We start from the raw sequence: 13,659 nt of genomic DNA, 5'->3' as shown, positions 1-13,659 counted from the left end.
ATCGCTAAAATATTTGCTTAGAGGTGTCTCAGAGCCTACTCTGGCTCAGGAAGCTGCCTGAGTTTATTAAATGTATTATAAAATTTGTAAAAATTAAAAAATTAAAATTAAAATTAAAAATAAAACATTTGCCTAGATCAATGACTTGAAGCATTTGCGCTGTTTTCTTCAGTTGTTTTATAGTTTTGAGTCTTACATTTAAGTCTATAATCCAGTTTGAGTTGATTTTTGTATATGGTGAAAGATAGGGCTCTAGTCTTAGTCTACTGCATATGGATACCACTTTTCCTCGGACCATGTACTGAAGAGGATATCCTTTCCTCAGTGTATGTTCTTGGCACCTTTGTTGAAAATCTGTTATTTCTGGGTTCTCTATTCTGTTTCATTGGTCTCTGCATCTGTTTTTATGCCAGTACCGTGCTGTTTTGGTTACTATAGCTCTGTAGTGTGATTTGAAGTTAGGAAGTGTGGTGTCTTTGTCTAGTTTTGGTGTCAGGGTAATGCTGACTGGTAGAATGCACTAGGAAGAATTCCTTCTTCTTCAATTTTTAAAAATATTTTCAGAAAAATTAATGTTAGGACTGGGAGTGGTGGCTCACGCTTGTAATCCCAGCACTTTAGGAGGCCGAGGAGGGTGGATCACCTGAGGTCAGGAGTTCGAGACCAGCCTGGCCAACATGGTTAAACTGCGTCTCTACTAAAAATACAAAAATTAGCCTGGCATGGTGGTGCATGCCTGTAATCCCAGCTACTAGGGAGGCTGAGGCAGGAGAATCGCTTTAACCTGGGAGGCAGAGGTTGCAGTGAACCGAGATCACACCATTGCACTCCAGCCTAGACGGCAAGAATGAGACTCCATCTTGGCGTGAACCTGGGAGGCGGGGCTTGTAGTGAGCCGAGATCGTGCCACTGCACTTCAGCCTGGGCGACAGAGCGAGACTCCATCTCAAAAAAAAAAAAAAAAAAAAAGATTTAGTGTTAGTTCTTTTTTAAAAGTTTGGTAGAATTCAGCTGTAAAGCCATCCAATTCTGGGCTTTTTATTACTGGTTCAATCTCATTACACATTATTGGTCTGTTCAGGTTTTCTATCATGGTAGGTTATGTGTGTCCAGGACTTTATCCATTTCCTCTACGTTTTCCAATTTGCCGGCATATAGTTGTTCATAACAGTCTTTAATGATCCTTTGTATTTCTGTGGTACAGTTGTAATGTCTCCTTTTTCATTTCTGATTTTATTTATTTGGGTCTTCTCTCTTTTTTTCTTAATCTAACTAAAGATTTGTCTATTTTGTTTTTCTTCAAAAAAATTTGTTTTGTTGATCTTTTGTAATTTTTGCCTCAATTTCATTTATTTCTGCTCTGATCTTTATTATTTCTTTCTTTCTACTAATTTTGGGTTTAGTTTGTCGTTACTTTTCTTGTTCCTTGAGGTGCATTCTTAGATTGTTTATTTGAAATCTTTCTGCTTTTTTGATATAGGTGTTTATGGCTATAAACTTCCCTCTTAACACTGTGTTTGCTTTATCTCATTGATTTTGATATGTTTCCATTTTCATTAGTTTCAAGAAATTTTTTGCTTTCCTTCTCAATTTCATCATCGACTCGCTGGTCATTCAGGAGCATATTGTTTAATTTCCATGTATGTGTACACTTTCCAAAGTTCCTCATTACTGATATCTAGTTTTATTCCATTGTGGTCTAAGAACATACTTGGTATGATTTCAATTTTTAAAAATTTGTTGAAATTTGTTTTGTGCCCTAACATATGGTCTATTCTGGAGAATATGCCATGTGCTGATGAGAAGAAGAATGTGTATTCTGTAGCTGTTGGATAAAACGTTGTGTAAATATCTGTTAGGTCCATTTGGTCCAAAGTGCAGTGTAAAACCAATGTTTCTTTGTTAATTTTCTGTCTAGATGATCCGTCTAATGCCAAGGGTGGAGTGTTAAAGTCCCAAACATTGTTGTATTGGAGTCTATCTGTTTACATCTAATGATATTTGCTTTACATATCTGGGTGCACTGATATTGGGTGCATATATATTTACAATTGTTATATCCTCTTGCTGAATTGATCTATTTATCATTATATAATGACCTTCTTTGCCTCTTTTTATGTTTACTGACTTAAAGTCTATTTCACGTGATATAAGTGTAGCTATTCCTGCACACTTTCGGTTTCTATTTGTTTGAAATATTGTTTTCCATCTCTTCATTTTCTATGTATATCTTTTTTTTTTTTTTTTTTTGTGACAGAGTCTCACTCTGTCGCCAGGCTGGAGTGCAGTGGTGTGATCTCAGCTCACTGCAACCTCCGCCTCCTGGATTCAAGTGATTCTACTGCCTCAGCCTCCCAAGTAGCTGGGACTACAGGTGCATGCCATCATGCCCCGCTAATTTTTGTATTTTTAGTAGAGACAGGTTTCACCATGTTGGCCAGTATAGTCTCAGTCTCTTGACTTCGTGTTCCCCCCTCCTCGGCCTCCCAAAGTGCTGGGATTACAGGCATGAGCCGCCGCGCCTGGCCCTATCTATGTGTATCTTTACAGGTGAAGTCAGTTTCTTGTAGGCAGCCTATAGTTGGGTCTTGTTTTTTATCCATCCATTCAGTCAGTCCATACAGTCCATATCTTTTAACTGGGGAATTTAAACTGTTTACATTCAAGATTGTTATTGATAGGTGTTATTTTGTTCATCATGAGGGTGCCAGCAGTGGCTCCAGTGGGTCCCAGGCAGGCTGATTCTCAGGCTCCCAGGTGGTGTGCATGGGCACTGTCAGTAGCGGTGGTAAGCCTCAAGTGAGTCAGACCTCAGGTCCTTCGGCAGTGCACATGGATACTTGTAGTAGTGGCGGCCTGAATGGGCCAGTCCTTGGGTCCCCAGATGGCAATGCAGGCACAAAGCGGCTCTGCCACGAGAGGGGGCAAGATCATGTTCATGGCAGCAGGCTCAGGAAGGTAGCTCTCAGGCTCTGGGGAGTGTGCTTTAGTGCCTTATGTCCTGGGGCAGCCTCCCTGATGTGCTGGACTGCCTGTTCCCTGGGGTGTAGAGTGCTGTGTGTAGGCTTGGGTGCCAGTGGACTGGCTGTATCACTGGATCCACCTGGTGTTGGAATGCTGCAGCCCTTTAGGGAAATGTGTGGAGATGTCAGCAAGGCCCCAGGGATGTGGAGATGCAGGGGCTATTGGCCCCAGGGCAAGATGTAGTATGGTGGTAGCTCTGTTCCTAAAGTGATGCCATGCTGTAGCAGCTCGGATCCTGGGGTTTCTTGCAGGGGGACCTGGTATGAACTTCCTCTCTGGAACAGTGTTATACTATACTAGTATACTATACTCTACAGCGTTTGCTAGGCTCAGGGCCTGTGAGGGCTCTCCTGTAGGTGGGATTTCAGGCATCTGTGATGGGAATGTGGACTGCTGAGGATCTTCCACTTACATTTTCCCCAAAACAGGGAGTCCCTCTGGGCTCTGTGCTGATCCTGGCCAGCTGCTGTTCTTCCCTCTCTATACTTTCATCTCTAGTTTTCAGGTGTCAGAGAGTTTTGTCACTTCCTTGCTAAATTCCAGTGTTATCCGTTTGACATTCTATTTGTCATGTAGTTATCTGCTCACTGTCTTGGTCCTTCTGGTAGGAGGTTAGTACTGGGCATCTCTAGTCATCCATCTGGATGGTGTCTCCCCCAGTGTTATTTCCAAATACTCCATCCATATTCTAACTAATGACTTGTGAATTTTCTTCAGCTAATCTATTCCATTGAGTCAGTTGGCCCAGAATTTAGCTGTATAACAACCTTTAAATCCGTGACTGGTTTGTCTTTCCTCAGGCTGGAAAGAAACCTTCAAATCCAGCCTTCTGGTGGATCAATGGAAAAGGAGAAGAGGTGCGATGGAGTTTTGAGGAACTGGGATCTCTGTCCAGAAAATTTGCCAATATACTTTCAGAAGCCTGTTCCCTACAAAGAGGAGATCGGGTAATTCTGATTCTGCCCAGGGTCCCAGAGTGGTGGCTTGCAAATGTGGCCTGTCTGCGAACAGGTTAGTAATGTTTGCTTTCTGATCATATTTAATACTAAGCTGGATGGGAGATTTTTCCAGAACACCTAAGTAATCATGATACATTGATTCTGGTGTGGGCTTATTGTCACAGAGTGCCTTTAAATTGTATGAAAGTGTTAGGGCATAGTAGGCTAATTCCTTATCCCTAGATGGAACATCTTTAAAAGATAACCTTAGAGTTACAGCCTCACAAAAATTGTTGTGTTACCCTGATTAGAAAAAAAAAAAGATATTCTAAAGAACCTGTTTTCTGGTCCTGGTTGTCGGTTTCTTGAAGAACCCTGCTGGAGAGGACTGGTCCTTCCCAAAGTGAAATGATGAGCCAGTGTCAAGAGTCCAGGAATGGCAGACATGTGTTCCCCAATTGTCTTGCCTCCTGTGTCACCTGGGAAGAGCAAAACCTATTGTGAAGTGAATGCTTTCCATCCCTCTCTTAAGGGTCTGGGACTTAAGGGTGGCGGGGCCCAGGAGGAAAATCTATATATTTTTGAGAGTCCATTTATCCTTTGAGAAAATAATACCCAAAGCTTACTGAGCACGGTTCTAAGTTCTTTACATGTTTTAACTCATTTAATCCCCTAATTATCCTGTAAGAGAAGTACTATTATTGTCATATCGTTTTACAGATGCAGAACCTGAAGCTCACAGAGGTGAAGTGGCTTGTCCCAAGTCCCAGCTATAAGAGTGTCTGGTTCTAGGACACTCTTAATCCTTATACTTCATCTTACAGTATAATATACAACCAGCAGGAATAGAACCACAGAAAAGATGAATGCCTCCACCCATCCTTTTGGAAAGAAATCATAAAGCAATCATATACGTTTTAAGAGGCACTAAGCTGAAGTGGTGAAGTGTACAGTTCTAGAGTCAGGCTACAGAGTTCAGTTCCTGCACTGTCACTTACTACTTAAGTGATATCTTGGGCAAGTTATTCATAGTTTTTATGTTTGGGGATTTTTTTTGGTGGGGACTGAATGAGTTAAAACATACAATCAAATAATAAATATTGGTTAATATTACTTTTCAATCAAAACCTTCTTCAAGCTCAAAGTTATGGATGGTCTTCAAATAAAGAATAATTATCCAGTATTTAACATGCTTTCATGTTAGGCCAAAAGGGTCATAGACTCTGAAATCCCTTGAAAGGCAAAAGCAGATAAGTGGAAGTAAGATAAATAGATACCTTCCTGGTAAACTGACTAACTCATTCTGAGAAATACAGAATGTATAGATGGTATCTACACTACTCTAACTAACATAATGAAGCCTTTCTTCTAAACACTGTTTCTTTTCTGCCCCTTTAGGGACAGTTTTAATTCCAGGAACCACTCAGCTGACCCAGAAAGACATTCTCTACAGACTACAATCTTCAAAAGCAAACTGCATCATCACCAATGATGTTTTAGCCCCAGCAGTAGATGCTGTTGCACCCAAATGTGAAAATCTGCACTCCAAGCTGATTGTATCAGAGAACTCCAGAGAGGGGTGGGGGAACCTTAAGGAGATGATGAAGTGAGTAGCCATGCTTATTATAGAACAGCTTCCCAAAAGGAAAGGCAACAATAAAAAGATATTAAATCTAGTAGTGATTAGAAAAATGCAAATTAAAGCAACAAAAAAAAAAAAAAAAAAAAACAGTTAGTAGTTGTTGCTGCATTAATAGTACTAAACTCTGAAGTAGGAAGGAGCTTGGAGTGCTTTTTGTAGGTTGGGATCCCCTGAGATGGAGATTGGTGTATAGGAAGTTTATTAAGGAGTTCTTTTGGGATTAACACCTGTGAAGGATGGGTAAGAATGTAGGATTGGGCAGAGAAAGAAATTTATTTGCGATGGATTCCCTACAAAGCCTTTGGTCAACCCCCTGGGACCTCTGAAGGTTGAACAGCTCCTCAAAGCTGTTCCCAGCTAAAGCAAGAGGTCCTGGACTTTATACACCCACACTGATCAGTAATTGGATGTGGGTTGTCCCTAAGAGTCAAGACCTTTAACAAAGCAGCTCTCTTCAGTCAAGGCAATCTCTAAAGAGGGCTCCCAGCACCTGTGGGGATTAAGACCTTCATTCCTGCAGAGGGCTCTTGGAAGTGCAGCAGAGCATCAGTCACAGAGCTGTTATGATCTCCCAGGGAAATTGATCACAGTCAGTCCTCCAGTGTTGGCTATCCCATTCCCTTGCTGACAGCAACGCTGGTATCAGGTTAAAATAAGAAAAATGCTTAATGTTAATGGATGCAATTATAAAACTGAATTTCACTGATGCTGAAGCCTAGCATGGAGTGCTTCCATGGGTTACTTGGAACTCTTGCCAGGTACTGGTTAATTCTTAGAATTGGGCTGCCAGCAAAGTCCTTCTCTAGAATGAGCTTCCTACCTTTACTCAAGGATTTGGGAGCATGCTTGCAACTATGGACTTTTTCCTACCGCATTTAAAATCGCTAATATCGAGTTCTTGCCAAAGGCCAAGTACTGTTCTAATAAAAATAATGTTATAATTGCAATCATAGTTAATATTGATATGGTTATGTGCCAGAAACTATTCTAAGGACTTCAGATATATTACCTCATGTAAACCTCACGGCAACCTAGGTACTACAATTATACGCTGAATAAGGTCAAATGCTCGTACCTGGCAGAGCTAACTTTCAAACCCAGGCAGTATGAGGGCTGAGCCTACACTCCTCACTCCTGTATGTACTGCCTCTACTAAGAGATCAGTACGATAACCCTGCCTCAGGTTTGAGGGCAACAGTATCGGTGATGGAAGTGATAGGAACACAGCTATAGATACTATTTTTTTTTTCTTTAGACGGAGTCTCGGAGTCTCGCTCTGTTGCCCAGGCTGGAGTGCAGTGGGGCAATCTTGGCTTACAACCTCCGCCTCCCGAGTTCAAGCAATTCTTCTGCCTCAGCCTTCCAAGTAGCTGGGATTACAGGCATGTCCCACTATGCCCAGCTAATCTTTTGTATTTTTAGTAGAGACAGGGTTTCACCATGTTAGCCGGGATGGTCTCAATCTCCTGACCTCATGATCTGCCTGCCTCGGCCTTCCAAAGTGCTGGGATTACAGGTGTGAGCCACTTCGCCTGGCCTATAGACAGTATTTTTAATTAACTAAGATAATTATGAAATCATAGACTGAACACTTGGTGTAGCTTTGTCAGGTTTTGAAAACAGCTTTTCAGCCAGGCGTGGTGGCTGATGCTTGTAAATCATCACTTTAGGAGGCTGAGGTGGGATGATGGTTTGAGTCCAGGAGTTCAAGACCAGCTTGGGAAACATAGTGAAACCTCTTCTCTACATAAATAAAAATAATTAGCCAGGCGTGATGATGCACATCTGTAGTCCCAGCCTACTTGGGAGGCTGAGGTAGGAAGATTGCTTGAACCCAGGAGGTCAAGGCTGCAATGAGCTGTGATTAAGCCACTGCACTCCAGCCTGGGTGAGAGACAGAGACCCTGTCTAAAAAAAAAAAAAAAAAAGGAAGGAAGGAAGAAAAGAAAATAGCTTTTCTATATTTCTCATGAATGGCCTGGAATGGCCTTTTTGTTTCTACTCACTCTCATCCCCACATGCCTGGATAAATCCGTGTGCATCTTAGACACTTGATATGTATGCGTGCAGCTGCCCTAATGTGTGATTTGTATAGAAGTCTGATTATCCTTTGGAACTAAAAGGTTTTCTTTCTCTTTAACTGGAATTCTTTCTTCCCTGGATGGATGGTTAGATCCTGTTCAATGTTATTGTCTACTATATCCAGAGAGTCTATATATGTAGACTCCCTTGTGGGAAACAGAAAAACCATCCTTTCATAGTTGGCAAACTTTTTTTTTTTTTCTGGAGCCAGAGTCTTGCTCTGTCACCTAGGCTGGAGTACAGTGGCTCGATCTTGGCTCACTGCAACCTCCACCTCCCAGGTTCAAGCAATTCTCAGCCTCCTGAGTAGCTGGGATTACAGGTATGTGTCACTGTTCCTGGCTAATTTTTGTATTTTCAGTAGAGACAGGGTTTCTTCATTTTGGCCAGGCTGGTCTCGAACCCCTGACCTCAGGTAATTCACCTGCCTCAGCCTCCCAAAGTGCTGGGATTACAGGCGTGAGCCACCATGCCCACCCTCAGCAAACATTTTCTGTAAAAGGGACAGAGAATAAATACTTAAGGCCTTGCAGGCCATATAGTCAGTCTCATCACAGCTACTCAACTCTGCCATTGCAGTGTGAAAGCAACCACAGATAATACATCAATGAATAGGCAATAACATTTTACTTACAGAAACAAGAGGCAGGTCAGATTTTGCCAGTAGGCTGTAGTTCGTTGGCCCATCAGTACCCATGACTTTTACTAACATGTATTGTATTAACATACCCATTTTTAAAAATCACATTTTAAAGCATCCATAGGGGAGAGAAGGGGAAAATTCTTCCTTATCCATGATTGCAAGATCACAGACTCCTCACTCTGCGGGAGGTATGATAAAAATCTCAAGTTTTAAAAATGCTTCAGTCCTTCTTGATCGTAGACTAAAAAGCTAGGAAAGCAGCTATTACAAATGAGCTTTTGATGACAAAGTTGAGTTTTGATTCTAGAAAGCCCCAAAAGGATAGAGAAAGTGATGGCTTTTACCCTGTAATTCAGGCTAACCCACTGGCACCTGATTCATGACATGAAGAGGTTCAAGTGGATAGCTTCTCAAAATGTTTCAGTGGTAACAGTCTATGATGCTGTGTTTAACATGCAGTCACTGTAGTTTTTCCTTTGCAGATGTGCCAGTGACAGCCACACCTGTGTGAAGACAAAACACAATGAGATCATGGCTATGTTCTTTACCAGTGGAACAAGTGGATATCCGAAAATGACTGCACACACCCACAGCAGTTTTGGCTTAGGATTATCTGTAAATGGAAGGTATACTTCCACAGAAGTGCAACTTGAAGTGTCAAAACTGCAAAGATGATGACTTATGTCCTGGTCTTTTATATTTACTTTCCTATGTACATCAGGGCTACTCTTTGTTTTCCCAGGTTCTGGCTAGATTTAACACCCTCAGATGTGATGTGGAATACCTCAGATACGGGCTGGGCAAAGTCTGCCTGGAGTAGTGTTTTTTCTCCATGGATCCAGGGAGCATGTGTATTCGCACACCATTTACCCCGTTTTGAGCCAACTTCTGTCTTGCAAGTAAGCCAAAGCACAGGGAGGTCAATATTTAGAAATACATTAAGCAGTATGGCTGACAGAACTGATGAATAAAGCAACTTGCAGAGATCAGAGTAGACAATATGATTTAAGATGTGTCACATCCAGAAAGTCAATAAGCCTGAAAAGATACAGTCGGCCCCCTCTGTATCTACAGGTTCTGCAGCCTCTGATTCTGCCAGCCACGTATTGAAAATATTTGGGAAGAAAAACAAAAAAACAAAATACAACAATTAAAAAAATGCAAATAAAAAATACCATGTAACAAATATATACATAGCATTTACATTGTTTTAGGCAGCATAAATAATCTAGAGATTTAAAGTTTACGGAGGATATGCATAGGTTATATGCAAATACCACACAATTTTATATAAGGAACTTAAGCATTCCTGGAACCAATCCTGCAGACACTGAGGGATGATTCTACAAGAAAAGGTAAGAATGCATTTACATTAACATAAACAATGTTTAAATTGTGCTGCGCCAACCAAAGACATTTAAGCACTTATTAAAGTTGTAGTAAGACCAAGAGTTTGCTTTTTCTAAATTGCAGACACTCTCCAAGTACCCCATTACAGTCTTCTGTTCAGCAGCAACTGTATACCGAATGCTTGTACAGAATGATATGGCCAGGTAAGAAATGTTAGTAAATAGGCATTTAGTGGGCGGAGGAGAGAAGATGAAGCTATAAAATAAAAGATCTTTCTGCCTGAAACATAGCTCCAAGCCAGTAGACACTGGATTTAGCAATCTCTCCTCTTCCTCTTTCTCCTTCTTGCCTGCATTCTGTGAATGATAATTACTGTGTCCAGGGCAGGCTCCCCCAAACAAGAAGAAAGTGAGGGTTCAGCTACATCTATAGCTCTAAGCCCAGTGGTTATGGGTAAGAAGATGGTAAATCTTTTGGATGATGGCTTTCTTTGGGCTGAGAAAATAGAGAACTTGCTTCTATTTGGAACCTTATCCCAGCAGATAAAAAGAGGATTCAAATGCTGATTCCATTTGAAACGGTGCATTGGTAATCCGAAAAGAAAAACAACCCCTGTTTCTCTTTGTTTTGTCTATTTGTTTGTTTTTTGTTTTGTTTTGTTTTATTTCAATAGGGTTTTGGGGAACAGGTAGTGTTTGGTTACATGAATAAGTTCTTTAGTGGTGATTTCTGAGATTTTGGTGCACCCATCATGCAAGCAGTATACACTGTACCCAATGTGTAGTCTTTTATACCTCACCCACCTCCCACCCTTTTCCCAGAGTCCCCACAGTCCATTATATCATTCTTATGCTTTTGCATCCTCATAACTCAGTTCCCAGCAACCACTATTTTACTATATTCACAACACTCAATACTCCTGGTCTCCAGATGTAAGGGATCTTTTCCCACACATTGACCAATTCTCCAACATCAATATGACATTATCTCCCTGGAGGCAGCATCATATCCCACAGGTTAATGACTCAGTCCCACAAGGCTGTTTCCCATTTCAAATGGTAATCACAAATCCAGGCTGTCAGCTGCGCATATGACCAAATGGCTATAAATCAGAGGTTCCCATGACCCTTCCTTGGGTTTAGTAATTTGTCATGATGGCTCACAGAATGCAGGAAAACACTTACTTACATTTCCTGGCTTATTATAAAAGATATGATAAAAGTAACAGATGAATAGCTAGCCAGATGAAGAGGTACATAGGGTGAGGTCCACAAGGTCCCAAGTGCAGCAGCTTCTATCCCTGTGGAGTGGGGGTGCACTACCTTTCCGGCACATGGTGCTCTCCAAACCTCATATTTCAGGGATTTTTTTTTTGGAGGCTCCATTATGTAGGCATGATTGATTATTAAGTCAATCTCCAGCTCCTCTCCTTTCCCTGAAGAATAGGGGTGAGGCTGAAAGTGCCAAGCTTCTATTCCTGGCTTGGCCTTTCTGGTGACCAACCCCTAGATGGGAGCCCCGTTGAGAGTCACCTCATGAGAACAAAAGACAATTCTATCACCCAGGAAATTCCATGGAATTTAGAAGCTCTGTGTCAGGAACTACAGTCAAAGGCAAAATATTAGAACAAAAGATACTCCTAGCACACCCATCACTTGGGAAATTACAAAGGTTTTAGACGCTCTGGGCCAGGAACCCAGGATGAAGACCCAGTACAGGTTGAGTATCCCTTATCCAAAATGCTTGAGACCAGAAGTCTTTTGGATTTCAGATTGTTTTGGATTTTGGAATATTTGCATTACACTGGTTGGGCTGCCCTAATCCACAAACATGAAACCCGAAATCCTCCAATGAGTATTTCCTTTGAGCATCATGTCGGTGCTAAAAAAGTTTCAGATGTTGGAGCACTTTGGATTTAGAATTTTCAGATTAAAGATACTCAACATCTATGTATTTCTTGTTATAGCACATATCACGGGTAAATATATTTAAATTGATGTTATTTAATTATTGAATAGGAAATAATTCACCTGCCTTAAAAGTCAAAAGGTATAAAAAAAATACACAGTGAAAGGGTTTGCTTCAAACCTTGTCCCCAGTGACCCAGTCCTCTTCCATGGAGGCAAACTGAGTTTCCAGTTTCTTGTCTATTCTCCCTGAAAATACACAAACTAATACACATGTGTTCTCCCCTTCTCTATTTTTTTTTTTTTTTTTTTTGAGACGGAGTCTTGCTCTGTCGCCCAGGCTGGAGTGCAGTGGCACAATCTCAGCTTACTGCAACCTCTGCCTCCTGTTCAAGCAATTCTCCTGGCTCAGCCACCTGAGCATCTAGGATTACAGGTGTGCACAACCATGCCTGGCTACTTTTTGTATTTTTGGTGGAGATGGGGTTCTGCCATGTTGGCCAGGCAGGTCTCGAACTCCTGACATCAGGTGATCCACCCACCTCTGCCTCCCAAAGTGCTGGGATTACAGGCGTGAGCCACCACACCTGGCCTCCCCTTCTCTGTTATAAACATAAATGGGATCACAAGATTCACACAGTTCTGCACCTTGCTTTTTTCCCCTAACAATACATTCTGGCACTGTGTTGTGCAATATGGTAGCCACTAACCACAGATAGTTATTTCAATATAAATATTAATTAAATAAAATTAAAAATTCAATCCCTCAGTTATACTAGTCCTGTTTCAAGTGTTCAATATTCATATAGGGCTACCATATACTGTAGTGGGTACAGTAGATTACAGAGTACTTCCATCATAACAGAAAGTTCTATTGGACAGCACTGTCCAAGAGCTTCCTCATTTTTTATAACTGCATAGTATTCCATTGTATAAATATCCCACCATCAGTTTAACCAAACAATTGGTAAACTTTTCATTGCTGATTTAAAGTGTTATCATGGTGCTCGCTTCAGCAGCACATACACTAAGATTGGAATGATACAGAGCAGATTACCATGGCCTCTGCATAAGGATGACATGCAAATTTTTGAAGCAGTCCATGAAAACATAAAAATGAAAACAAAATAAAATAAAATGTTATTATGGGGTACCTTCCCTAAGAACAGAATGACTTTCTTTGTAATAAATTACACCTCCACCCCAAAACGGGGGGTGAAGAAAAACTAGTATTTGGGATGTTCTAATATCATTCTATGATATTAGAATGATTTATCTTTTAATATTTTTATTTTTAATTTGTGTAGGTGCATAGTAGATGTATCTATTTATGGGGTAAAATGGTTTGTGCCAGGGAGAGGAATTAAAAAGCAACTAAAACATTTTATATTGAAGTTCATAAGAAATAATCCTTAATTTTCACTTCTCTCCATTTTTCCTCCTAAATCTAACTTATCTGGTTTTCTGAGAAGCTATAAGTTTAAAAGCTTAAAGCACTGTGTGAGTGCTGGGGAACCAATCACCCCTGATGTGACTGGAAAATGGAGAAACAAGACGGGCCTAGATATCTACGAAGGATATGGACAGACTGAAACGGTACCTGACCTCACTGAAAAGACATAGCTGGACTCCATTTAGTCAGATGAATAAAAACCAAAGTGTCCACTGTCTCCTTACGATTATTTGAGGGATAAGAGTTGAGTGGTTAGAAAATGTTTAAAAAACAATGCTTGCAAGAACCTAACTGCAAAAAAGCTCTGTTAACAGATAGCTGTTTAAATAGCCATTCACTGACAAACACCACTGTTAATGGATCAGAGTAAGGGCAATTACAGTTTTTTTTAATGAAATAATACTGGATCTACTGAAAGAAAGAATTCCTCCCAATGTGATAGGGAAGTATCTTATTTAGAGCTGCCTCGAAACGGAAAATGCTGAGCTCCTTGCTGCCTGAAATATTAAGAGTTTGCTGGACAACTCCTTAGCAACAATACTCTAAAAAGGATTTTTTTTTTTTTTTTTTTTTCTTGAGACGGAGTCTCGCTCTGTCGCCCAGGCTGGAGTGCAGTGGCC

General features: G+C 40.9%; 2 protein-coding genes across 2 annotated transcripts in view; one reads left to right on the top strand and one right to left on the bottom strand.

Annotated features, from left to right (window-relative positions):
• ACSM3 (acyl-CoA synthetase medium-chain family member 3) overlaps positions 1-13,659 on the top strand; it is a 35,205-nt gene that overhangs the window by 8,373 nt on the left and 13,173 nt on the right. The window contains exons 3-8 of the mRNA XM_011976054.1: positions 3,825-4,035; positions 5,361-5,568; positions 8,812-8,955; positions 9,072-9,228; positions 9,803-9,882; positions 13,059-13,182. Coding sequence (XP_011831444.1) covers positions 3,825-4,035; positions 5,361-5,568; positions 8,812-8,955; positions 9,072-9,228; positions 9,803-9,882; positions 13,059-13,182 — 924 coding nt within the window. The remainder of the gene's footprint in view (positions 1-3,824; positions 4,036-5,360; positions 5,569-8,811; positions 8,956-9,071; positions 9,229-9,802; positions 9,883-13,058; positions 13,183-13,659) is intronic.
• The window catches only part of ERI2 (ERI1 exoribonuclease family member 2), a 27,662-nt gene continuing 22,297 nt past the window's right edge, over positions 8,295-13,659 (bottom strand). The window contains exon 11 of the mRNA XM_011976058.1: positions 8,295-8,833. Within this exon, the coding sequence (XP_011831448.1) occupies positions 8,764-8,833 (70 nt within the window). The 3' untranslated portion in view covers positions 8,295-8,763. The remainder of the gene's footprint in view (positions 8,834-13,659) is intronic.

The sequence above is a fragment of the Mandrillus leucophaeus genome, unplaced genomic scaffold, assembly GCF_000951045.1.
Source record: "Mandrillus leucophaeus isolate KB7577 unplaced genomic scaffold, Mleu.le_1.0 Scaffold162, whole genome shotgun sequence".
Classification (NCBI taxonomy): Eukaryota; Metazoa; Chordata; class Mammalia; order Primates; family Cercopithecidae; genus Mandrillus; species Mandrillus leucophaeus.
Note: the sequence above shows the minus strand (reverse complement) of the source record. Positions and strands in the feature narration are given on the sequence as shown.